Here is a 24,381-nt window from a genome sequence, read left to right as displayed (position 1 = left end):
ATGTAAAAACTGGCAACTGTGTCTCTCTATAGCCCACAGACGTGGCATCTTAGTGCCAGCAACTTTAACGATCAGTAGAAAAGGTTGGTGGTTTTTTTATTTGTAAAGCGGTGGAGCAATTCTTAGGGGGGAAAAAAATGGCTTCTTCAATCCAGTAGTAAAAAACTAATTCTTGGTTACTTTAGACTTTAATGATGACCTTCCAGTTCTTGCAGTCTACTCTGTTGTCTTTAAGCTATACATAAAAGTCAGTTTAAGTCTTATCTTTTAAAGGGCTTTTACAAACTCGTAATGCAAATTTCTTCTTTAAAATACTATACGCAGATTTGTCCGGCAAGATTTCTTTCATTAGCTAAGAATTAATTTAGTTACTCAGGAAAGGGAAATGTACTGTAGGAGAAACAGTAGTATGTTCTATTCTAGTTAAGCATAGGGATTAATTTTATAATACAACAATTAAAATCAATTTTAAAAGTTCTAGAAAGTGATAGCAAAATTATTTAGCATTTGTTTATTGAGCAAGCACCTTATTCAAATACTCTTGAAAAATTCTTACAAACATGCTTCTGAAATTATACAGTTTCTCAGAGAAGTCTTGGCAAACTCCTAAATCTGTTGTGGTTACAATTCGTGTCCCAGAGGTATTTAAAAATCAAGACAAGGCAGACTTCAAAAGCATGCGTGAAATGTTCATTACATTTTCCTCAGTTTGCTCATATTTTGTTCATCTCACTGAAATAAGAATGTAGATAAAAGTGTATCAAACTCTGGTTTTACTTCTTTAAAAAAAAATAATTTAAGGACTTAGTTTACACTTACTCTATTTTTTACCTCTCTTCGTACCCTTTCAGGTGTTGATTTAGTCATCTGATGGAGCTGGCACTTGCTCTGATGTCCAGCGCCTTTCAGGTAGTGAAATAGGGTGCCTTATAACCCACCTCTATCCAGTCCTACCAGGTAAATTTCAGATTGTTCCCAGAGCAAGCTAGTGAGGAAGGGTCAGTTGTCCAAGGATTTACCTGGTCACAAGCAAGACTGGATGCTGAATTTTCCTGTGTACAGCAGCCAGCTAAGAAGTAAGGGAAGGTCAATGTGACCCGTTCAGTGATGCTTCAGTAGGTTTGGCATAAAAGACTGGTAAGTGGAAACATGATACTCTGCAATTGCTATTGTCCAAAAAGCACAGAATCTGAATAGCTTTATGTGGCTCTTCCACAGAGGCATGCTGAAACCTACTTGGATATTCATAAACATTGTCAGAGAAAATGGGAACTATCAGCAACATGAAAACAGGAAGCAGAATGTGCCTTCCAATGAAAATTTTCTTTTTTTCTGAGGCCACCAATTCTGTTACCGAAATAAATCCTCTATACAACAAGCTGCAGTCCCTATAGCAAAGTAAACCCCGTATCAGCGCAGCAAATGTGGTGTCTTCATTCTGTTAGCTGGCCTTAAGATAGCTAATTTATCAGAATAAATAGTTCTGTGATTATCAGAGTAGCTGAAGGTCAAGGTAATACAAAGAAATCAGAAAGCAGTCAAGTTCTGAAATCCAGAAGCCAAACACCCAGCTTGGGGGTGGGGGGGGTGGGGTGTGTGTGTCGTGAAGTGCGTAGTATGTACAATGTGTCAAGTCAGTAAAAAGAATTGGTTTGTATTTATGTGCAGCTATTTACAGTACTCATACAGTCAATTCCTGTGCCTGTTGGTAGTCTGTATCAGTGTGAGTTAGCTGTGAGTTCTTGCTCTAGGGCAGGTAGTCAACCATACACTGTGAATATATATATATTTTTCCAGTAAAGGGTTGTGAACAGGATGGATCGCAAAGCAGATGCCTTCCTGAGATAAGCTGGCTGGAGATACAGCTGGCCTCCCATGTAGCATTTGTTCAGGCTATGTGAGAACCTGCTTTTATATGGTGCTGGATACCCTGAGACTTAGAATTCTCAGCCCCTCTTGGATTCCACAGTTGTCATCCCGCTCATTTTTACAATTCATCTGTAATTCCTGTTTCTTGAAACCGGCTGTATTTCAGCTACACCCACAGGAAGAGGTATTTTTAGTCACCTGAATACATGAGCCTATTAAGAAAGCTGAGCCGCTTCATTTTCAAACCTTGGGCTAACCATAGACGGCATCAACACTGCCTTAACAACAAATGGTTGTTTAGTCTGATTTGCAGGCATTTTTTACTGTCTCAGTTCAGAGGATGTAGTGACTGTGAACAAGGTCAGCTGAGAATAATACAGCATAAAGGAGTTTGATTCCAGAAAACATCCAGGCAGAGCTGGATAAATCACTACCCAGCTGCGACAGCGCTCAGTTAAAAGCATCCCTTGTAGAATGAGGTGAAGGTAGCAGACTCTTAAGAACTATCTTAAGAGGAATTTCAAATCTTGAGGACTGAACTAATCTGTTGTAAGAACTTTCTGAGTAAATAAAGTTTGGTGCTGATGCTCCAGGTTGTAACTGGGGGTGGCAGGTTGCTGAGGCCATAAGCACTTTGAAAGAGAATCCAGTTCAGTGTTGGGGCTGTCATTTCACACCCCTTTCAGGTGACATTCTGTCTGCCTGCCTTGTCTTCTGACCCCGCTCTTGGATCAGCCGCCAGAGCTGGGTAGACTCTTGAGAGAAGAATTATGATGATTGTTTGACAGCATGGCTGTGAACATATTTTAAAAGCCAGTTGAAGGCTTAGGCTTCAGGAGGACAGTTCCAGAGCTTTTTACTGGTCTCTGGAGTGGAAGAGGTCCCCTTTATTCTTTTCTAGCCGTGCCTGAAATTTTTAAATTTGTCTTTCGAGTACAAGATACTTTTTGATATGTCCAGGGTAGCTGACAAGTCCTGTCTGCTGCGAAGTCACTGTCGGTGTAGTCAAAGCCACGCTATCAACTAGTAAAAGTGGCTGGGGACCAGAACGGCCTCAACCCTGAAAATATGAGAACTCCTTCAAAAATATAGTCTTCCCCTTCCCTCCAGAAAATGCGCTTTCAGCAGAATCTGACAGGGGCTAGATCCAGTCCACTCCAGATGTCGTCACCCAGGGATTAAAAGAGACAGAGAACATACATGCTGCTCCTGAGGCAGGATGAACAAATTGAAGTATTTCTGGGTTTAGGGAGGTTCCTTCTGAAGCTATAGGGTGGGTGTTATTTTTTTTCAACAGACATGATGAAACTTTGTACCTTCGTGAAAAATAATTGTTAGTGACGTCAGAAATTCTGTTTCAAAATGTACTTTTGGCAAAAAGAATTCGGCTGCTCCTAATGCTGTGGTTTAAAAGGAGAAGAATATGTACTCTTTTTTTTGAAGTTTTAAATCTTAATTATACTCTACAACTTTGCAATTCTCCTTTAACTTGACTAACCCTGCTAGTGCACAGATTTTGTGGCAGCCTTTCCTTTGAGAAGCAAAGGGGTTTTGTATCTATTCCTGTCCTCCTTCCAGGATGAGAACAGATTGCCTCCAAAGCTGTGCCAAGCTCCGGAGAGCTGCAGCGCGTCAGCTCAGGGAGGGGACTGATGCTGTTGAGGCTGCGAGGGAGAAGTCACATGGTTTAATGGAAACCCTTGCCTGGCTTCACTTTCAATGAGGCCATTAGCTTGATTATGTAAACAGACCGTGCCTGCCACTCATTAACCAATGGCAGGAAAAAGGAAGGCGAATCGTATTTCAGCTGCTACCACAGGGATATAATTGTGGAGTACTTCTTTGGGAAAATGACTGCTGGGAAGGAAAAGTTGCAGCCTGAAGCACGCATGTGTAAGTTACTCGGTGAATGCAACACAGGCTCTGCGTGTACAGAGCTCACAGTGGATAATGTTAAATATGATACAGACCACGCGCAGCTCTTGCCTTGGTTGTGAAGATCATTTTCTGTGCCAGTAGAGAACAAAATGAATCCTTTACCGAAAGCCCTGATCAGACTAGCAGCCTTTTAGAACATAAATATTTGCAAAGGTTTCAAGGGCCTAAGTGGTGGCTACAGTCTAAATACATTAACGAGATAAAAGGGAGGTTGTATATAAATCCAAGACTCCCTGATGAGTTTGTAATCCTGTCAGAAGAAAACAAAGCTGTCAGTCATGCAGCTTTTCGCTGAAACGTCCATGCTTCCTACGCTGGCCATCGAAGGAGACAGCATTCAGCAGCTGCTTGTGGATGTTGTGTTACAAAAAACCAAACTAAACAAAATACACCTCTAAACAGAGTGGGACAAACTATTTTTTGTTTGCATAATGATCTGTAAATCTCAGTACAGCTTCATACGTTACAAACACCACCATGTTCACAGGAAAGGCACGAATGCAGTTTAAACCCAGTCCTTTGAAAAGCACTTTTGCCCCCTCCTGTCTCACGCTTTCCCTAGCACAGTGGATGAGGCCTTTGTACTTGTGCTGGTCCAATTCATCTGTTTGCAGCCGTGATTTGATGACATCCATGGGAGTAGCTAATCCCCAGGCCAGGACTCCAGCAAAACCACCAGACAGCAGCACAACGAGGAAACCTGCAGGAGAGAGCGAAGGGAGGAGCGCTCAGCTCGAGCCCCATGCTCATGCAGCCACAAGCATCTCACAGTAAAAAAAAAACCAATTTGTTAACTCCCATGTTTTCTAGCAGTTATTTTGTACAGCTCTTGCAGCTGGGTGTTTCCAGTGATCCCGCACAAACCGTGTGACCTCTCGATCTCACAGCATGCTCATTTTTGCATACATGATACTTCTGAAGCCGCACGAACTGGATGTGATGCAACCTGAGAGCACTCGCACCCTCTTCAGCTGCATCTACTTATTTTTATAGTTCTCAGGGAGATGCTGTTTGCTGAATGTCACCTAGCTGATCTTTTCTCAGAGTGAACAGTTGTCTTTTGGAGCTACATCACAAGCAGGAAAGTTAAGTGTCTATGTTCTGCACCTGGACGTTATTTTCCAGGTTTGGACTGACCCAATCTGTGCTCCATGATGTCCTGGGAAAGTTGTCCATGTTTTATATCTAGTTACGTATCCTACTTATGCATTAAGAGGATTTCATACTGACATAAGAGGCACCAGAGCATGCCGTAAACGGCCCTCCTGCAGGGAGAGGAGTAGCTGCTGAGGGACAAGGTCGCGCAGGCCGCTGGCAGCCGTGCCTGGGTGGCACAAGTGGCCCATGGCACTGGGAAGCACACACACAGCAATGCTGTGTGAGGTTCAGATCTGGGGGAGGTTTTATAGGTAGTGGGTGATGTTTGCTGAAAGCCTGGTTTCCCTTTTACCGTGATACTAAATAAGCTGGTTTTGCAGATAATGCCCGATGCTTTCCAATACCTACCTGGTTTATTTTTGCCAGCTGGTGTGAGCCAGTCACACAGAGCAGAATAGGTAAGGAAATATATTGCAGAAGAAGCACAATCCCTGCAGAGTAATGCAGAGCAGCCCTTGTAGAGACCCCCAAAACCTTCCTCCTTGGCAATCACCTTCAGACAGTGCAGAGATCCTTGGTACTTTGGCTTGGAAACAGGCTGGGGAGATGAAATGGAGGGATGTGGGTTCCTCTGAGTCTGCATGCGAACTTTAGCTACTTCACTAGGGGCCATCAACACAACCTGTAACATCAGAGGATGAGATTTTAACTCTTCACACTTAAACACTGTTTTGATCCCCCTCCTGCAAGTTCCTTGTCTCCCACCTTTGCAGGCAATAATATTGCTGGAAGCCAGCAAGTTCCAGCCTTCTCCCCTCTGTCTGTCCTAAATCCCACCCAGCAGTGGCAAGACATGTATGCAAGCTGCACTGTGCAGAGTGGAAGGCAAGGCAGAAGTCAACAGAGGACATGAAATACCTGTAACAACTTGTTAAACCAGATAGGCATGAAAAAGGGATGTCCTCAGCTATAGGGTACCATATATCAGGGCTCTTGTTTGTACGTGTATTTCGAACCAATGCTATAAAGACTAAAAACCTCCACCTGTGCTAAGCAGAGTCGTTGCCTGCTAGGAAACACCTAGAAACCTGACCATCTGGACTGCTCTGTAAGAGGATTGCCTGTGAGTGGGCACGCATTTCTGCCCAGCACGCCATCAGGATGCTGGGGTGAGCTCCGCCGTGTTTGCAGCGCCTGCAGATGTTCACAGAGATCCATCCATCTGCTTATGGGAAACTGGTCCTGGATTCAGCCTCACCAACCTGTGCGGGGATCATGCCTGTCTGCCAGGCAGCATCACTGCTTAGTGATGTCCTGTGGAGTTCTGGGTCCTTACAAGGCAGCGCTGTGCGCTGCCCGTTTCTCCAGCCACTGTCAGAACACTGGCCTGTAACACACGGAGATACGTCTTTCTTACATAAACATGCCGTCAGAGCCACTTGGGAAGTTGGCTGCCCGCGTTGTTTTTTCTTCCTTTTTCTACGTTTGTTGCCAAGGTCTATGTCATTCTTAATAGTCTGTTCTTAAGTGTTTCGGCACTCTAAACCAAACCCAGCACGAGCTGCCCAGCAGGACTCAGCCATGCCACAGAGCTGACCAGTGAGGGGGCAGCATGGGCAGAGCATGACCCACCCTGTGAAAACAAACTGGGCTTGGTGCAAGCTCCCTTGTGGCCTCCCAGACAGAAAACATCAACTGCTTTTCCAGCCTCCTATGTTTGTGAATAAGAGCTCCTGTGCTTTCCCTTTCGGCTGTTTACATACCCGGACAGCACCAGCAGCACCTCCTGCCAAAGAAACGTCCAGCTTGGATGGCTTTGCTTCTGCAGCCCCGTATCGCAGCTTGCAGATGGTCCAAAGGAAGTTTTTGTATGTGCCAAATGAAACAGAAGAAATCAGTGATACCGTAAGGACTGATGCAGACATGCCTTTGTAAAATCCCCAAACCTAGTTGGAAACAGAGGAAAAGGAACATTTTTAAGAGGGAATGTCATGGGAAAGCATGTGCTTGAAAACACTGGCCATACATTACTGAGCCAATACTTACTTCCGTCTTACAGCTCATCAACAAAACTAAATGTCATCCTCACCCTTCTCCCAACAAATGGTTGTATGTAACTGCTGCCCATCCTCCCCAAACCGACAGAGGCAGTTCTGCTTCTCCGAAACAAGGCATCCGTAACTGGTATCAGCAATTCTGCTGAGAGGTACCTACTTTTTCTGTCCTGTACGTTTCCTGAATGCAGTGCCAAATCCCATTGTAATGCCTCTCAGTCTGAATTCTCACCTAGGAATACAGTGGCAATTTTAAAATGCAGATAGTAGATTGAAAAGAAAAATATATAAATCAACAAATGCCATAAGGGCAAACAGATAATTAGCCATAAAATAGCATCACCAAACAATTTACTTTTTTTTAAAAAAAAAAAAAGAGAAAGCTACACAACCAATTGAAGTGAAATAGGTTGATGTAACAAAGATTAAAGTACTGTCACAGGGCTAGTTTTCTAAAACAGGGAAAGCTAAGGGGCCTGTTTGTTTTCAGTCTGAAGTCAGGAAATAAAGCTCCAACAGGTACCTTCACTGTGTCCAGCGGATAACCCACTGCTGTGCTTAGACCACCTGAAACAGAGCATATTAGAGATGGTTAACAGCACATGTCACAACAGACCATTTTCCCCCATCACAGGAAGGCGTTAGGGGAACGGCAGGAAAATGTAACTTTGGAGCTGTGCTGTGCTTGGCATCAGACCTCTCTCGAGCTCCAGCAGTGACATTTGAGCCAAGCATGACAGAGTAAAATGCGCAGATTTATCTGCGTGACCAAGGTGCACTCAGAGGATGAATCCAAGTACCATGGGAAACTTCTCAGGAGGAATAACACCACAGTGCAAGCCAGGACTGGGAGAAACACTGAGAGCACTGCTGCAGGAAGGTTGGAGGGATGACTTGTATGATACCAGAGTGTTTTCGTTCCCCCTCTCAGCTTAGGCAGTAAAGCATCTTTGGACTATGACCAAGCACCCTCATGTGAGGTGCAGAGCATCCCCACTCACACAAGAGGGTCTCTGAAGCAATTCTGGTTCTCCATGATTGACTTAGAATTACTGAGGAATAAAAGCAGCAGTCACAAGGACATCTATAGCAGAGGGATAGTCCTCATGTATTACAGCAATTTCTCTTGAAGACAGGAGAGGTAGTCCTGCTGCCTCCTGCACGCCATGGACTGGACATGCCCTGGCTGCAGCCTACAAAGCACATCTGTAGCCATAGGCAAGGAATTCATCGGGGTCCACAGCACCATGCTGGACTAAGCCTCTGCAGTGCACCTCCTACCTACGTGCAGCGAATGCTGCTGCCAAAGCTGAGTGAGGAGCTTGGTGCCCTGGCAGGCTGGCGTGATGCTGGGGCACAGCACCGGCCGTGGCACTGCTCGGCGATGAGACCACCTGCCCTGCACCGCACGGGGCTCAGCGGGTGAGGGGCGGTGAGGGATCAGTGCCGGGCGTGCGCACAGCCAGCGTGCCCCACGCACCGGCCGGCCACAACGCCCTGCCACAGCAGTGACAGCAGCTCCAGTGCACTGCGGGGCTGTCTCAATCCTCTGTCGACACCCAGGCTCATTTTGAGACCTTCAAGTAGCCACTGGAGTTAAGTAGCCACTGGCAGATAAGGGAGCAAAAGAGTTCCAGCACTGACTTCTCTTGATCACAGTAACGGACAGATCACCCACCGTCCCTGCCTTTACCTCACATCTCTCAGCTTTGATCTAAACGCATCTGTTGGCAGATACAACAGATGACAGAGGGGCTGACCAGCTGACCTCCTCCCAGTGCATCAGCTGCCATGTCATCTGAGAGGAAATCGGGCTGGGGGGTGATGGAGCTGTATCCAGCTGAGTTATTTAGACAGAGATCAAGTTCATAAAAGTACTGGATGAGCCTTTCAGGGATCCAGGTAGTCATAGATACAGTTCATGTCTGGGGGCTCACAGGTTGCAAACTGCTTCTCAGTGAGTCCTTCTTTAAAAAAAAAATGAAACCCGAGATGCTTAGAATTGTATTAGTTGATGTGGTCATTTCACTAGGCATGTTCACCTGTGATTTACATGGCTGCTTGGGAGCTCTGGAAAGCTCTACTACATTTTGGAAAAAAGCAGCAGCTGCTGGTGCGAGCCACTCACTGGGAGACAATCTCGAAGTGCATTACTCAGAAGAAAACAGCCAACAGCAACTTGCTTGCAGAAAAATGGGGTTTGTCCTTCAAAAATCTCTATTAAGTCTGCTACCAGATAAATAACAATGAAGGTGAAAAATGGGCCAAGAAGCCACCTTCTGTATTTCAAAATCAAAATGAGATAAGACTGGAAGAGACATGGTAACGGAGAATACACAGGCAGACTAATATGGCTTGAAGGAGCAATACCTCTGGCCCAAGCAGAGACTGACAACAGAAAAAGTCACCCAGGGGCAGCCACGCTGTCCCAGATTCCCAGCCATCAGCCAGAGGCAGACTGCAAACACAGACCCTGCCAGCCAGGGAAGAGCAGCACATAAGTCAATGCCAGCATGACAGTGCTGACTTCAGAGGGCCTCCTGGCCCAAGCCCGGGAAGATTTGGCATCGCATTGGTCTCAGACTCCCCGAACTTTAGAGGCAGTGGCCACGGGCTGACCAGGCACCAGCGATGCCTTGCACAGCTGAGCTCTGGCTTGCTCCACCAGCTCAGGACACTAGGAGCCTTGGCTCGTGCACATCAGGTACCAAGGCTGGCTTCTGTCAGTGTTTGACAAGAAGTGTCCTCCCTTCTGGAGAAATTGCCCTGTTCACACATCAAGATGCAGAGACAGCAGCATCACAGACAAAATAAAGCAGGTTTCTCCCACACCAACCTATTTCCCATTGCTTCTCAGTCCTAAGAGCTCCCAGTCAACTTGGTTCCAGCAAGGGTCAAACACCCCCACTTGGGAGGAGACTATACATTTTTCACTTTTCCCACCAAAGGGGAGATGTGAGTCCCCCAAGCCTCCAAACAACAACAGCCTGACATGAACTGTGCTCCTTAGGAGCCAAAGGACTCCGAGCAGTTGTCAGAGTTGAGGAGCTCAGCCAAGTCTATCAAAGGCCAAGGAAGAATGGTTCTGCACAATGTCACACAATATAAATAGCCTGGGACAAAGATAGCATGACCCACACATGCCCTATTTGCACAGCAGAATCAAACAAGGCCAGCAATGTATAGCATGCATACAGAAGAGGGTTCCTGTTGGACTGCCACTGAGTAACACGCACCAGCTGCGACAAAAATAAATAGCAAAGTCGGGTGAATTATCTTGTTTAGGTTTAGCAAACCATTTTTTATGCCTACTTCATCTGAGATGTTCTCAGGTATTGTGCAGAGGTTGTGGCATCCCCTGCGCACACAGAGTGCAGGTCCAGAACGGGATTACTCACAGTCTCTTCACAAGCCAGGCCACTTTGACCACAGCTCCAACCTGTTGGCAGGCACCTGTCTGAAAGCCCCAGGGAGAAGCAGGGATCATGGTCCATACACTGGCTGGGCAGACAGCAACTTCCAAAGACCTTATTTTTGTGAGGAGTTGGGAACGTAAGTGCCCCATACCCAGAACAAGCTGAACTTCATCCAGTAACGTGACCCTGGCAGCGGCCAGCAGGAGCTGTTTAACTGTAAGAATCAGGAGACAGCGTGTTCCCTCCGTAGGTGGACTATTTTATCTACTCTTGGGCTGCATGTGACAGTGTGTAACCTTCCAGCAGGATGTGGAGAAGCCCAGGCGTGCTGCAGACCCTGCTGCTCTACCACTGCTGGGTGAACCTCAGCTTCCCCTTCCCAAATCTTTATGACTGCCATGAGTCAAGTCATCCCCTAGTCATCCACAGCCCTAATCATCACTGCCTGACTGACCCCTGCCATGGCCCAGGCTGCTGCCATAGCAGGGCTAGAAAACACATATGGGATCAGAGGAACATTCAAGTTGGAAGGGCCCTCAGGAGGTCTCTAATCCAACCTCCTGCTTAGTTTTATTGGCCGGGAAGGATATCCTTACAGATGAGCTGCTTTCCACAACATCGAGCCCGTTTGGTGGTTACTGGAAGTCTCCACAGTCACTATGCATGTTTCTCTCGTATTTTTTCCATCTGGAGTCAGTCAGTCAGTCAGCAGGTCACAGTTTCCCGGGCTGAAGATGCTGAGCTTGTCCTGTGGCCACAGAAGGGACAGAAGCTGAGGAAATGCACAATGTTTGTGCAGGTGCCTGAGCCAGTTTGGATCATTACATGGGATTCAAAAGGGCAGCATCTCTGCGGTTTGTCAGAGGTGCTTAAGCCATGCTTTCTCCAAAACATTCTGAAAACAGATGGAAGTGACAAAAATGTAATTTGCTAAACAGAAGCTCTGGTATTATCTGTGTTGCCTCTTGAGTTGTTTGATGCATTTCCAGCTGGGTTTGTAGCCCCCTTAGGAACACAAGAACTGCTTCAGCTCTAACAAACATAAGCCATAAAATAAGCTCAGCACCAAAACCATCCCAGTTCTTGCAGTGAAGCTGTCCCACCCCTGGAAGCTCTCCCATGTCAGGGTAGGGACCATGGCCCTGAAGCCCTACCCAGGTACCTTGCACATGTCTGTGTGCAAGCTCCCAGCAGGGAACAGCATGCCAGAAAACACCTCCGCCTGCCAGTGAAAAGTTGCATTACCCCTCTTCGAAAACCCTGAGCTGGACACGGATGACAGGATGGAAAATCCTGTTCTCTGACAACCCGAGGTCAGTGGAGTGTCACATAGAATCACAGAATCATAGAATCATTTAAGTTGGAAAAAAACTTTGAGATCATCAAGTCCAAGACTGCCAAGTCCATCACTAAACCATCTCCCTAAAGCACCATATCTATGTGTTTCTTAAACACCTCCAGGGATGGTGGTTCTACCACCTCCCTGGGCAGCCCGTGCCAGCATTTGACAACTCTTTCAGTGGATAAATTTTTCTTAATATCCAATCTAAACCTGCCCTAGTGTAACTTGAGGCCGTTTCATCTCGCCCTATTGCTGTCTAGAAGAGACTGAACCCACCTCACTATAACCCCCTGTCAGGCAGTTGTAGAGAGCGATAAGGTCCCCCCTGAGCCTCCTCCTCTCCAGGCTAAACAATCCCAGTTCCCTCAGCTGCTCCTCATAAGACCTGTGCTCCAGACCCTTCACCAGCTTTGTTGCCCTTCCCTGGACACGCTCCAGCACCCCAGTGTCCCTCTTGTAGCAAGGGACTCAAACCTGGACACAGGATTTCAGGTGTGACCTCACCAGTGCCCAGCACAGGGGGGACGGTCACTGCCCTGGTCCTGCTGGCCACGCTCTTTGGATACAAGCCAGGATGCTGTTGGCCTTCTTGGCCACCTGGGCACGGTGCTGGCTCATGTTTGGCTGTCGACCAACACCCCAGGTCCTTTTCTTCCAGGCAGCTCTCCAGCCACTCTGCCCCAGGCTGGTAGTGTTGCGTGGGGCTGTTGTGACCCAAGTGCAGTGTCTTAAACTAAACAAAGACATTTCTGGTCCCAGCTGGAGCTCCCTAGCCTGCATGCTCCCAGGCTGAGCCTGTTTCCAGGGAGATGCTTGGTGAATGGTCAGGTAGCGCAGGATGCTGGTGCCCACACAGGGGGGCACTGCACAAACCATGGCTTTGCATGGGAGCAGGGGCAGAATGCCGAAGTGAATGACCACTCTGAAAGTGTGTTTTCAGCTCTCTGTGTTCCCTTGCTAAAGAAGTTTGTCCTTAAGTGGCCCAGCTCTGACTGTGCCAACACAAGCAAAGGAGTCCAAGGATGAATGCAATCATTGCTGTCTCACCATTAACATGAAGTCTCAGAGTTCTGGTAAATCCCTCTGGGATGGACATCCCATTCCAAGCCCCAACAAAGGGCTTCCATCTCCACTGGGTCCTCTGAATCCAGTAAGGAAAGAGGAGGAGAAAGGCAAGGTCTCGTGGAGGGGCTGGTTATATCCCACCTGTCTCATTAAAGGTCCTTCCTGAGCAGGGCCCCCCAGCACCCCAGCAAGGCCAACACCCCGAAGAACAGGCACCTCCAGGGCTGGATGCCACTGAGATGCCAAGCATCGCCCCACTGGCACGCTTTGGGTGATAAGCAATAAGGGGGTGCAGGGTAAAACTTATTGTGGTCCTTCCCAGGAAATGCACATCTGCACCAGGACCACAGGCTGCTCCTGGTGAGGGAAACTGCCAAGTTTCAGCAGATCTCAGATTGAGACCTGACATGCAGGCTTGGGATGTGTGTCTTAGCCATCTGGCAGGTTTACCTGGCTTTTCTGTCAGCAGTGACCCCAAGGCCCTTCTCTTGATATTTAATACTCTGTTAAATCCAACAATATTTCAGAAAATAAATGAGACCAGTGGCTACGTTTTGTTGATTAAAACAAATCTGAGATTGAGTAGTACATGCTTTAAAAATATTTAGAATTAAATCACACTTTTCTCCTTTTACTTTTTTATATACGGCTAACCTACTTTCTCCCAGATCAAAGCCTGCTACACAGCATGCCTGCACGGAAATTACCATCACAACTGCAAATGCATCTTAACCTAAGATAATGCAAAGGTCCTTCATACAGATCTTCACTGCAACGAAGCTGTGCTTCCACTCCTCTTGTCTCACAAATGACATCCCCAGCCCTCCAAAACCACCGCCCGACAGGCTGCCAGGACCCCCAGGCACCCGACACAGGAGGTTCTGCTGTCCAGGCAATACTTGCCCGCTTGTATCTGCTCACAACGTACCCCACTTGGTCTCATCCCATCAGAGTCTCACCCTGTCCCGCTGCAACTAGACTGGAGGAGATTGCAGAGCAATGACCTCAGCAGTGCCTCTCCAGGAGCTCTGTGAACCTGCCCTGGTGATATTTTCCATTTAATAAAGAAGAATGCACTTTTAACAAGCAGCCCCCACCAAAAGACTCTCAGCTGTGCCATTGAGAGCTGCCCGTTAGCTGAAAAAGAAGGAAACACAGCAACCTGCTTTGATCAACAAGCACTACTTCATGTATTTACCTCCAATGGCCCCGGCAATGAAATCCATCCAGACTGAGTCTGCTGCCTTAATTACCCTGATTAAGTGTTAGGGAGGTAGAAGAAGGGAGGATACCGATTTGGTCGTTCCAGAACCCTGCAGGTCCTTCAGGGACTGTGATTTGCAATATGAATCCCCTTCCCACTGTCTTCTCTTGTTTCAGGATTGTGAGTCTTGTGGATACTTGACGAATTGTGCGCTAGAGGCAGAGACTGGAAGCCTGGAGCCGTTCCAGGAACACAGTGAATAAGTAATCCCATGAAGCCCTGCAACGCTGCACTAAAGCCGCTGTGCCCAGTGCCCTTCTGCTTAGAAAATCATGAGGGGGGTGCCTTGCGGGGTAACGCTGGCTGTGAAGGGGCCATTCCCCGTTGTACTTACTAAGCCCAGAAGCCAGCCTTGCACACCTGTTTGCAGAGGACACTCCTGCCCTGTGCCGCAGTGAAACAGTGTGGGTGGCTGTGCATGAGATGCCTCCTCCTCCTCCCCCCATCCCAGCCCACCCTTTCTCTTTCTGATGGAGGAGACCGCCTTCCCACCAAGAAAAATTCCTTGTGCCCTTCCCAAGGAATTTTCCTCGGCTTTCCTAACCCACACACCTGACTCTCAACCTCTACCCAGCTCCCCGCAGATCATTACCTGTTCATTGTGTATACAGGTGGTGAAGCCCAGAACTGAGTCCAACCACATACAAAGCATTTGCTTCCCTTTCAGACCACAGCATAGTTTTCCCAGCCCCTGGAGGAGCTCTGCTCCTTCACTTCTTGCTTAGTCTCCCAACCCGGTTTCCAGTGTCAGCTCCTTGCTGAGTTAAGTGGTGGAGCAGGAATCATGATTTGTGTTGCCCATACTCCAGCATTTTGCCCTGCAGGGGAGATGGGAGATAGATTTTGCCAGGAGGCTGGTCCAGCACCTAATTTTTTCTTCCTAATTTACACCCAGCACAGGGTGGTGACTGGTTCCTCAGCAGGGGAAACAGCAAAGCACAGAGAGAGACCTGATGGTCAAGGGGAACCAAGAGCTCAAGAAAATGCCATGTTGCCTATTTTTGCACGACCGGGCTGCCACATCTACGCAGGAGAGGTCAGGTTTTGCCCAGAGTGAACCTGGAAACCGAAGTCCTGATGCAATAAAGGGCTTGCCAAGTTGTGACCTGAATTGTACTCCTCTTGAAGAGGTTTCCCCAGGTCAGAGCCAAGGCACATTGGCAGCAAATAGAAAAGAAAATTTCACGGCTGCTGCCCCCCTAGGTCAGCTTCACGGGAAAGCTGAGGACTTTAATCCCCAGTGCTGTCCCCTGCACATTTCAAAAGAACCTATTTCTCACTGAAGTGCGTATTTTGGATGGGCTGATGGGTCGCTGATATATAGCACAGCTCACTGTGAGGGCTCAGAGTTTCTAGGAACTGAAAATTAAAGTATTTTTGGTAATCTGCTTCCCAAATTTCTTACATGTCCTTCCCTGAACACCTTCTGTGCTGGAGAGAACAGTTTAATCCAGCGTAACATCCTGCAAGGACAGCGAAAACTTAAAACCAGAAGTAAAATATTATCTAGAGAGTTAACAATGTAGCTGCTAAAACACACTGGGTTATTCAGTAGCCCTGCCTTGCTACACCTGCTGACCATACAGGGGCTATTAACGGTTCGTCAGCAGCCCGTTGGTGCCAAGTGCAGGGAAAGGTGCTGCTCCCACTTCTCCCACCAGCCGTTCCCAGCTGCTGCCCTTGCAGGCCCCCTCCAGCAGCAGGACCAGGTGTGGGACCTGAGGAGTCGGTGACACACGGGGAAAAGGACACAGTCCTCTTCGGAGGGGCAGCCCGGGAGCCTACAGCCTCCTGGTTCCTGCAGGAATCCTGCCAGGCCACCCCAGCCCCTGCTGCAGCAGTTGCTGCTGCCTTCGGGACCGCTGTTTAGGCACCACTGTTTAATGCTGCTTTCCTGGGACCTGCTTCCAGGCAAAGTGAAGAAATTCATTATATTCCCAACAGGAAAGTGTCACCGTGCCTCTCTCCCATCACATGGCTGGGAGTGTCATGTCAGGGGGGATTTTTTCTGTGTATTGCAGTGACTGGTGCACTATCAGCAAGAAAGTAAGAGACTAGCTGGCATGTCACACTTGCTGACTGAAGTGTCAGGATTACTAAGTATTTCCCATGAAATGTCACAAGACCAAGGAAAATTTCTACCTTCTTTAGCAGAGCTGAACAGCTTAAAAGGAATCTTCCTCATGAAACCTTCTCAGATTGTGAAAAATAAAACCAAAAAATCTAAAAACCTTCCCTTTGCAACAGAAAACAAACACTTTTTTATTATTTTAACCTTCATTGACACCAAAGCTTCTATCAAAATGTTAGTTTGCTCTATATAGCACAAAGCTGATTCCAGATTCAAGCGTCCCGATAACCTTCTGATAATGGTTTCAGTCACTTTGATGAGGTATACTGGGAGAAGTCACATTTTCCACTTCACTGGAATTGCTATGCAAACAGAGGCCATTCAGAAGGCGCTCATCTGAAAGAAGAATATCTGGGGGGTTGACATGTTTCTCCTTGTCCCGTGAAGGTGTTGCTAGGGGCAGCCAGCTGTGCAGGAATGCATGCACACAGCTCCTTCAGGGAGGTTTGCCTCCACAGGGGCTTAGCAGAGTAACACAAGCCCCAGGCAAACACCGTTGCCACAGCTGTAGCCTCCATTCCTTTGCTCCCAGTCTCTGGCCAGGACTTAGAGGCAAATAGCACCCACTGTCACGCTCATCAGCTGGCTGTGACCCCCCCAGCCAGGCCGGCACGCGATGGCAGGGAGGGCAGAGTCTTCTGGAAGAGGAGCCCCGTGCAAGTGTTGAAGTGTTCACACGTGAGCAAGTACGGAGGAAGGGTTCATTCGGCGTGGAGGAGACCCCAGCTGTGAAATGAAACCTGTGATACTGTGTTTACTGTTACTTGCTGGAACACCCCTAACAGTACAGACCAACTCCCCAGTAAAGAGAGTGATCCTCAGGGCAGCAATTCAGCCTCCCTTACCGGGAGTCCTCCTAGAGACTCAGAGTACTGGAGGTCTCACTGTTCTTCGCACCTTGCTGAAGAAGCTTCCTCCTTCAACCCCTCCCGCCCAGGTTTTAGAGACCTACCATGTCTCAGATACCAGCCTCATTAGAAACACTCACGCCCAATTAGAAACATCCAGCCCCCACAATGCCACAGGTCAACAGAGACAGCCCAAAAAATCCACCCCAAAGAAATCTTGAACAGTCAGGAAGATCTTCAAGATCAAATATGAGCCATTCCTGTTACCCTCTGGCACAATGTCCAAGGACTGACAGAGGTGTCTGCTAGTCCAGCTTGCAAAGACACGCCATGGTCCACACCTCTGGTCTCACCCCAGGGGATCTTCTCAAAGCCTGCCCTGGGAAATGGCACACAAAATGCATGCCTTGAGCCTCCACAAGAGATAGTACCCCACTAGAAATAACTCACAAGTCCTTTCCTCCAGAAGCAACCTGTTTAAGAGTGATTTATTCAAAATGGATGAATTTCACAGGGAATTTTGAGGGAGCAGAGCATGAAAGGTGCTGTCAGATTAAAAGAGAGATCTAACGGTATGATGCAGTCTGCAGGAAGTTATGAAACTAACTGATAGAAAAAAAGAGGAAGGCCTTTAATTTTGCACAGCGCGTGATGGATGAAACACTCCATTTACTTCACAGGAGGAGGCGGCTGTCTGAAACCCAGGCAGAGAATTGCTCTACAGCCAAAGCAGCAGCAGGGTTAGCAGACTGGTACAAGTGTATGGGGCAAAAGGGAAGGTGGAGAAGGAGACTTTAGGTAGGTAATCAATGTTAAATAACATCTTTAAGGTGAGACAAAAAAAGTAGGGGTGTCCCTTTACCCCTCTCCTTTCACAGCTTACTCCCAAGACATTACCAACCCCACCAGTCCTGCAAAGCATAAGCGAAGCCCGACCTCTTGACCTAGCAACCACCTGCTAGCTCATCAAGCCGGATTTGCTGAGAAAATGCTCCTGCCTCGTTTCCTACCATAATATGCTGCATTTTCTATTCCCTTCATGCTATGCCATATCACATATGCATGCATATCCATCAATTCCTGTCCGATTTATTTTGGAAAAATCCTTGACTGAAGAAGCTGTTCAAACAGTTACCCTGCTACGTCACCGGGCTGTTTGCACATTGCAGAAGAGGGAAGAGTGACACCAGCAATGCTGAGCCAGCAGAGCCTGGTGCTTGGCTCGCCTGGTGGTGGGTGGAAAGGGGGGTGGAAACTCCTGGCTCCAGCTGTGTTACCGATTTTCAAATCAAAGTGTCTCACTGTCCTTTATCTCAGGTACTAATGAAAAAACAATAATTCCAAGGACTCAAACGTTTGCCGCAGGAATTTCACAGCAAAACAAACAAAACCAGTAAGGAAACCACTCTGAACATTGGCAACTGCGCCACTTTTAGCCAGGTATAAGTGATCAGTGATTTCACCTCTGGAAGGCTGATAAAAGGTTGCAATGTTTCTACACACATTTCCAAGGGAAAGGGAAATAGAACATTTCTAAGTGGACTGAAGATGATTGTGGTTATTTAAGAAATGACACATATTTTCTGGCTTCGGGCAAGTCACTCAATCTCCCTATACCTAATCTCATCAGCACAACTGGTGTGCTGCATGTTCGCTGCCCTGGAGTCACTGCAAGGATTCAGGCACTTCTCAGAGAGCCACAAGTCTCTCTGTTCAGGAGTAAATCATGGGGAAAGGTGGAAGAAGCAACATTAGCACCATTCTACACAAACACCCATGTGAAAAAATGCACATATTAAAAATGGCATTGCTCTCATGGTTCTTTTAAAGTGCTACACAAATCTTCCCCCCAGATCCCAATCATTACAATAAGAAAGGGGAAATGTGATAGTGCACCACCACGGTCAGCTCTGGGAAGGGATTTTATGCCAGCTGACGTTGCTAGCACTTTGGAAGGACTCCTGGCTGTGATGGAGGGAGGGGATGTCAGGCCTGTTACTGACTTCCTAATTGCACTCGGAGCTTCTTTCCAACCTCTTGCATGTTTTCTGCACTGTAATGAACAGAAGATGTAGTCAATGACCTGGCAACAGGCTTAAAGAGCCAGGAGCGGAGGCAGGCACTCACCTTCCCAGCCTCTTCTTCCCCACCAAGCAATAATGTACTCTTTATTTGTCATGATGATATTAATGTACAACCCTCAACCTTTTCAGCAGGGGTAGTACAGCTGTTAGGCAGTAAAACATCGCTGTTGTGGTAGGAACAGTGCCAAGCCCCAAATCCATTGATGATGCTGTTGCAGTACCGGTGCTCTCTCTGCTCTATGCCTCTGCATCCTTTTCTCCAATATTCTCAAACTGTCTCCCTCAGATCTCTGCCGTTCACTAATGAAAAATGTATGAGATGCTACATCATTTTGACTAATCGACAGTCTTTCTTCCCTTGGAAACTAGCTGATTTGATGTGATTTAACAACCAACCCCAGAGCTACTTGAAAATTTGGAAGAAAATGCAGCTCTAGGACTATAAAGCATTATTATTTAGGACTTTGATATCAGCTGCTAAAATCATGTGGGAAAGATTGTTATACTTGACTGGCAATGCTGGCACCAATGAGTTCAGAAAAGAGAACCTTTTCTAAATACCAGCATTATTAGGAGCTTATGCTAAGAGGGGATATATACAAAAGAATGCAAGACTTTTTGTCCTGCAGAAGTGGAAACCAAATGAAATTACACTGAATTAATTACTGCATTCAAGCAAAACCAAAGCATCTCCCTTAAAAATTCTGCTACAAAGCAAGTTTAATGCCAGAGAAGATCCCCATATTGCTGGGGGGCAAAGAGCTGCTGATACCCAGTTCTAGTTGGACAGTACTTATTCAGGGATCTCTGCCATAAAACGGTAAGCAGTGTGCACTGTCCTAGTGGAAATACAGCCCATTTCATCAGCAACTGTTCAATCCTGTGCCGCCAGCATTAACTTGACTTTTCCTACTGGCTCAAGCTGGAGAAAAATTGAGGTTTAAACCAGAAGCTTCCATAGCTTTTTCAGGAGCACCCCCAGCATTAACGAAGAATACCCAGACACCAGTACCAGCAGTACCAGTCTCTGAATATCATATGAAGTTCACAGCCTCACTCACCACTCTTGTCTTTCCCCTGGCATTAGTTCAGGAGCCATATGAGCACCCATCTCGCAGAGTCCTTGGGAAGTTTCTGCAAAGGCATTAGTCATTCTGCCATGCCTGTTCTTTCAGTTTCTAAGAAAGCAGTGCCTTTTCTGTAGAACTAATGCAACAACAAACATATTTCACATGACAGCTGGAAGCCCACATATGACCTAGAAGGAAGCTGCCTTGAAGACAGGCCAAGATATTAAAAATATGTACATAAACCTTAGTGGCATTGCCTCAGAACATATTCCTGCTTTTTTTTGGTGCTCTCTCCTCATTCATTACTGACTGGTGCATCATACTGTGTGCCTTCACTGTTGAATAACTTAGCATTTAGATTCAGCTGGAGACCTGGTCTCCCAATCGTTGACTTTGCATGTGGATACAAACTGTGCCAGCGGATTTCAAGTACATGGTGTTGAAAGTGTATTTGTATAGTTGTTGGCAGCGAAAAACCATTTGCTTCACGGAAATGTTCCTGTAAGAATGAAGTGGCTTAAAAACAGACAGGAGGTAGGCAGAGGAGGCTGTTCTCCTAGCTCTGCCTCCTGTTCCCCCGGGGACAAATCAGTTTTACCGGTTTCCTTATCTATGAAATGGGCATAACTGCACATTTTCACTTCACAGAAACAGCCTGAGGCTTAGGTGATATTGTCTGCAAATCCAGACTGGAAAAACACTATAAAGATGCTGGCTACTGAATTTTTATCTTCCTTTTCTGAATGATTTCACAACAGTTTTTGCTCATTCTCACCAGTCACAAGTATATGTGTTGAGTGACCGAGTAACGTGCTTAGGGAGAGATGGGCAAAGCTGCTGGGCTGGTAGACAGTTGCTAATTCAGGTAACTGGACTCAATGCCCACCCTCTTATCTCAGTGTGCCTCTTCATGGTCTCTGACATCTTAAAACTGTGCTGCCAAATAGCTTAGCATTTGGGTTCTGCTGGAGACCTGCTCTCCATATCGCCAACTGCCTGCACATGCAAAGTCTTCTGGTCTTCCCCAAGCAAGGCTAGCAGCAAAGAAACTCGCTCCACCTGCAGCAAACATAAGAGGACATAGGCTGACATAGTCCTCATAATATTTCATATTTTATATATAATATAAAAATATAAATGTATTTTTATATATATTACTTTGGACTCAGCTCCTTCCCCAAATATACATTAAAAAAAAAATTATTATGTCTTACATGCCATCATAGTACTAGCACAGGTCAGAGAATAAAGACGGGACCTATTAAGAGAGAAGAAAAGACCCACCACGGTGGGGGGGAGGGTGTAGGTCTGCCCTTGCCAGCCTACTTGCTGACTGCTTAGAAGAAATATGACAGAAAGGGAAAGGATTAATCAGTTTAGTTAACAGAACTCAAAGTATATATGGTCTTGGGAATTAAAGGTAATGCTGAGGAAAGGACTTCGGACTAATGCCTGCAGGCAGCTTTTTCTGATTTTTTGGTCTGTTTGTTTCCCATCTACTTCCAGGGAAGCATCCAGGGGGTTGCCTATGGATTTTTATTTCAAACAAAGCACAAGACAACTGTCTATGAACAGGGATGGATTCTTCCTCACAGCGATCATAAATGTTGCTGACTGTTTTAAGTGCATGTTATGCTTCTTCCTCTTGCCTTCTCCAACAGACCAGTATATTTAAAACTAGTAACTGAAACTAAAATGCCCCTCCACATACACAGTCCCACATGGAGCAGAAGCTGAGACAAACAACAGAAGAAGCGTGTCAGAATTTGGCCACTTCTGCTTAAAATGTTGAGGGTCAGGATTTCCAGAAGATACGTGTTCCCGATAATAATAAATATTTCCACTTTATTGGGATAAAGCATGGGAAGTTGGAGCTACACCAAACTTTTCAGGGCACTTCACAACTGATAGCATACTAAGCCACTCCCTTCCTGCAGCACCTCTCAGTCTCTGCTTCTCACAAGCTCAGCATCTCAGACATTAGCTTAGACATTGTTTGCCTGCTGTGATTTCCCTTGGAACAGAGGGGATCTTCCATCCTGGGATCCTGACCAGGACGTTTTGGGGGCTCACAAGGCCCCTACCCATCAGCAGGTCTGTAAGCAAGGTAGCTGTCTCAGCAGTGCTTGACTCTTGTACAAATGCATCCGTTACATTTCATGCTTAAACACCAGTCTTATCAAGGGATTTTATCAGGCTGGGAAGTTTCAACATTTGATATACACTACCTTTGAAGCCAGTGGGATAATAACGTCAGAGAATACCCTAAAGCCACCCAAGGTCATAAAGTTAATGGATAATAAAGGCATCTAGTCCCCTATGAATAATGCTTTAGCTGCTCTTGTCTTCAAACACAGCTGAATCCTCAGGAGCTGGCTCAATAACATAACATCGAGTGGGGCAATGAGTACAAGTGGGGTAACGAATACAACAGTGTTTAAGAAAACAAATTACTCGAATCCACACAAAGGTACTCAGTGAATTCACCTGGAGAAGATTCTTTTTCAGACATTGGGTGCTTGCACAGAGCAACTCAGCTTCTAAGTTTTTCTTATGTACTTACCATTGCATTCCAATACTTACCTACTTTCACTATTTGGATTTATTTGTTGCTGGTTTAGGTGGCCAGCCATTCAGTAAAGCGCTAGCTGATCTTCAAGCCTAGTTGTGCTGGATTACAGTCTCCAAAAAATGCAAGGTTTTCCGTGCAGAGTTTGTTAGTGTCAATGCCAGGTTCACACGGCTGCATGCACATGGTCTAAATGCCGCCTGAGTTCACATCATAAACAGGGCACAGAGAGAGCTGCTGCCCCAAAGAGTCTTTGAAGAGTGTTTCAGGGAGCCCAGGTAGGTGCTACAAAGCTCAAAATCCAGACCCAACTCAAAATAAAAAGAGAAACTGACGCATCTTTCTAGGTAACGTGATGAGTGTTGAAGTTGTGATGATGCAGCAGTGCATTACTTTAGAAGGTAAGGAGAGGGCTAAGGGCAGAAGGTTATGTGAAAGGAAATTCTCCTGCCAGGTACCCACAGAGCTGGCCAAGCCACACTGAAGCTCTGGGGAGCAAAGAGAAACCACCACTACCACCCCCTTCCACCACCCTCCACATTCTAGGGGGACACGTCTAGTGGGACATGGCCAATTGTTGATGCCAAGTTCACAAGCAAACAGAAAGATTTTGAAATATCTGAGTCAACAATGTGTATTTTATTGCATGTCATTGCCACCAGAATTCCTACAAGTTTATCACAACTCCACATTTCTGGTCCTTTCCTACTTCACTCTGCTTTTGCCCTCTCTTCATGTTTCGTTTACCTGCAGTGTTAATTCTGTTCTCCTGTTTCTTTACTCTCTGTCTTATTCGGTTCCCCTCCCTACTCTCCCCTTTCCATTTCCTAGGTTTCCATTCAGGCTCACCTTCTCCAGGTCTTCCCTGGGTACCATCAAGGGCAGCAGACAGCCAACAGAGTCACTTCTTGCCACAAGAATTAAGGGAAACCTTCTCTTCTCCCTCACCCATCCAGCATCTTCTGCAAAGCCTCTTCCACCTGAATTGCCACCATTCAGACCTAAAAGACAGCAGGAAAAAAGGGAAGAGAGTCTTTGAAGGACAACATTAAATTATAAACCTAACCTTTTCTCTCAGACACGTGGCAGTGCAGCTGCTCTACATTCTGGTAGACTCTGTGTGTTTCTCAAGCTGCTGTTAGCTCTTTCTTTTCTGCTTTCTCTGTTTGATGAGGCCACATTTCACCATCCAGCAGGGAAGCTAAATACTCCCACAGAAGAAGAAAGCAGGAAAAGCACAACCCCTCGCTCCAGCTCTCCAGGGGATGCATCCCAGCCAGTTCTAAGTTATGTTTGGATCTGCCTTAGCAGAATAAAAAGAAAAATACTCACAGCTGAGCTGAATCTATGGAGCCTGAAGGGCACAAGAGCTCCCAACAGAGGTCTGAGTCATGCTCTGAGCTGGAGGCATCACACATCAACAAAGCAGACACAAGATCAGACACAGCTTTTGAACTATCTAGAAAAACAGCTTGAGTGAAGAGGATAACCATTAAATCAGGGTTTCCCTGAGTGTCAGGTTAGCTCTCCTCTCCAAAACTGTGACTGTACTGCACACTTAAGGCCCTGGACAACAGGCAAAACACCTGGCCTAAGTAATACCACCACATTGTAAGAGCTGTACAACTTCCCT

The 24,381-nt window shown here is 46.6% G+C and overlaps 1 protein-coding gene across 6 annotated transcripts; it reads right to left on the bottom strand.

The window, feature by feature from the left end:
* Nucleotides 1–4,211: 4,211 nt before the first annotated feature.
* Nucleotides 4,212–23,852, bottom strand: SLC25A47 (solute carrier family 25 member 47). Of its 6 annotated transcripts, none has more exons than XM_056346011.1 (7): nucleotides 23,598–23,852; nucleotides 20,171–21,238; nucleotides 7,483–7,526; nucleotides 7,120–7,191; nucleotides 6,669–6,851; nucleotides 5,314–5,587; nucleotides 4,212–4,507 (listed from the first exon to the last, which is right to left on the bottom strand). In XM_056346011.1, exons 5-7 carry the CDS (start codon nucleotides 6,828–6,830, stop codon nucleotides 4,221–4,223), a joined length of 723 nt encoding a protein of 240 aa, XP_056201986.1. In that variant the 5' UTR covers nucleotides 6,831–6,851; nucleotides 7,120–7,191; nucleotides 7,483–7,526; nucleotides 20,171–21,238; nucleotides 23,598–23,852; the 3' UTR covers nucleotides 4,212–4,220. The 6 variants fall into 6 exon arrangements, with proteins under 6 accessions (XP_056201986.1, XP_056201987.1, XP_056201988.1 ...); XM_056346012.1 differs by lacking the exon at nucleotides 23,598–23,852 and adding an exon at nucleotides 22,763–23,591; XM_056346013.1 differs by lacking the exons at nucleotides 20,171–21,238; nucleotides 23,598–23,852 and adding exons at nucleotides 10,972–11,123; nucleotides 13,981–14,234.
* Nucleotides 23,853–24,381: the final 529 nt, after the last annotated feature.

This window comes from Falco biarmicus, chromosome 7, assembly GCF_023638135.1.
Source record: "Falco biarmicus isolate bFalBia1 chromosome 7, bFalBia1.pri, whole genome shotgun sequence".
Taxonomy (NCBI): Eukaryota; Metazoa; Chordata; class Aves; order Falconiformes; family Falconidae; genus Falco; species Falco biarmicus.
This window is presented reverse-complemented; position numbering and strand designations above follow the sequence as displayed.

Bases quoted from the DNA above. Each gene is read 5' to 3' on its own strand.
- SLC25A47 (XM_056346010.1), bottom strand. From the start codon at position 14,008: ATGGATTTCATTGCCGGGGCCATTGGAG. The intron at 7,192-7,482 runs GTACCTGTTGGA...CTGTATTCCTAG, and splicing joins ATCCGCTGGACACAGTGAAG to GTGAGAATTCAGACTGAGAG. The intron at 5,588-6,668 runs GTATGTAAACAG...CTGATGTTACAG, and splicing joins GTGCTGCTGGTGCTGTCCGG to GTTGTGTTGATGGCCCCTAG.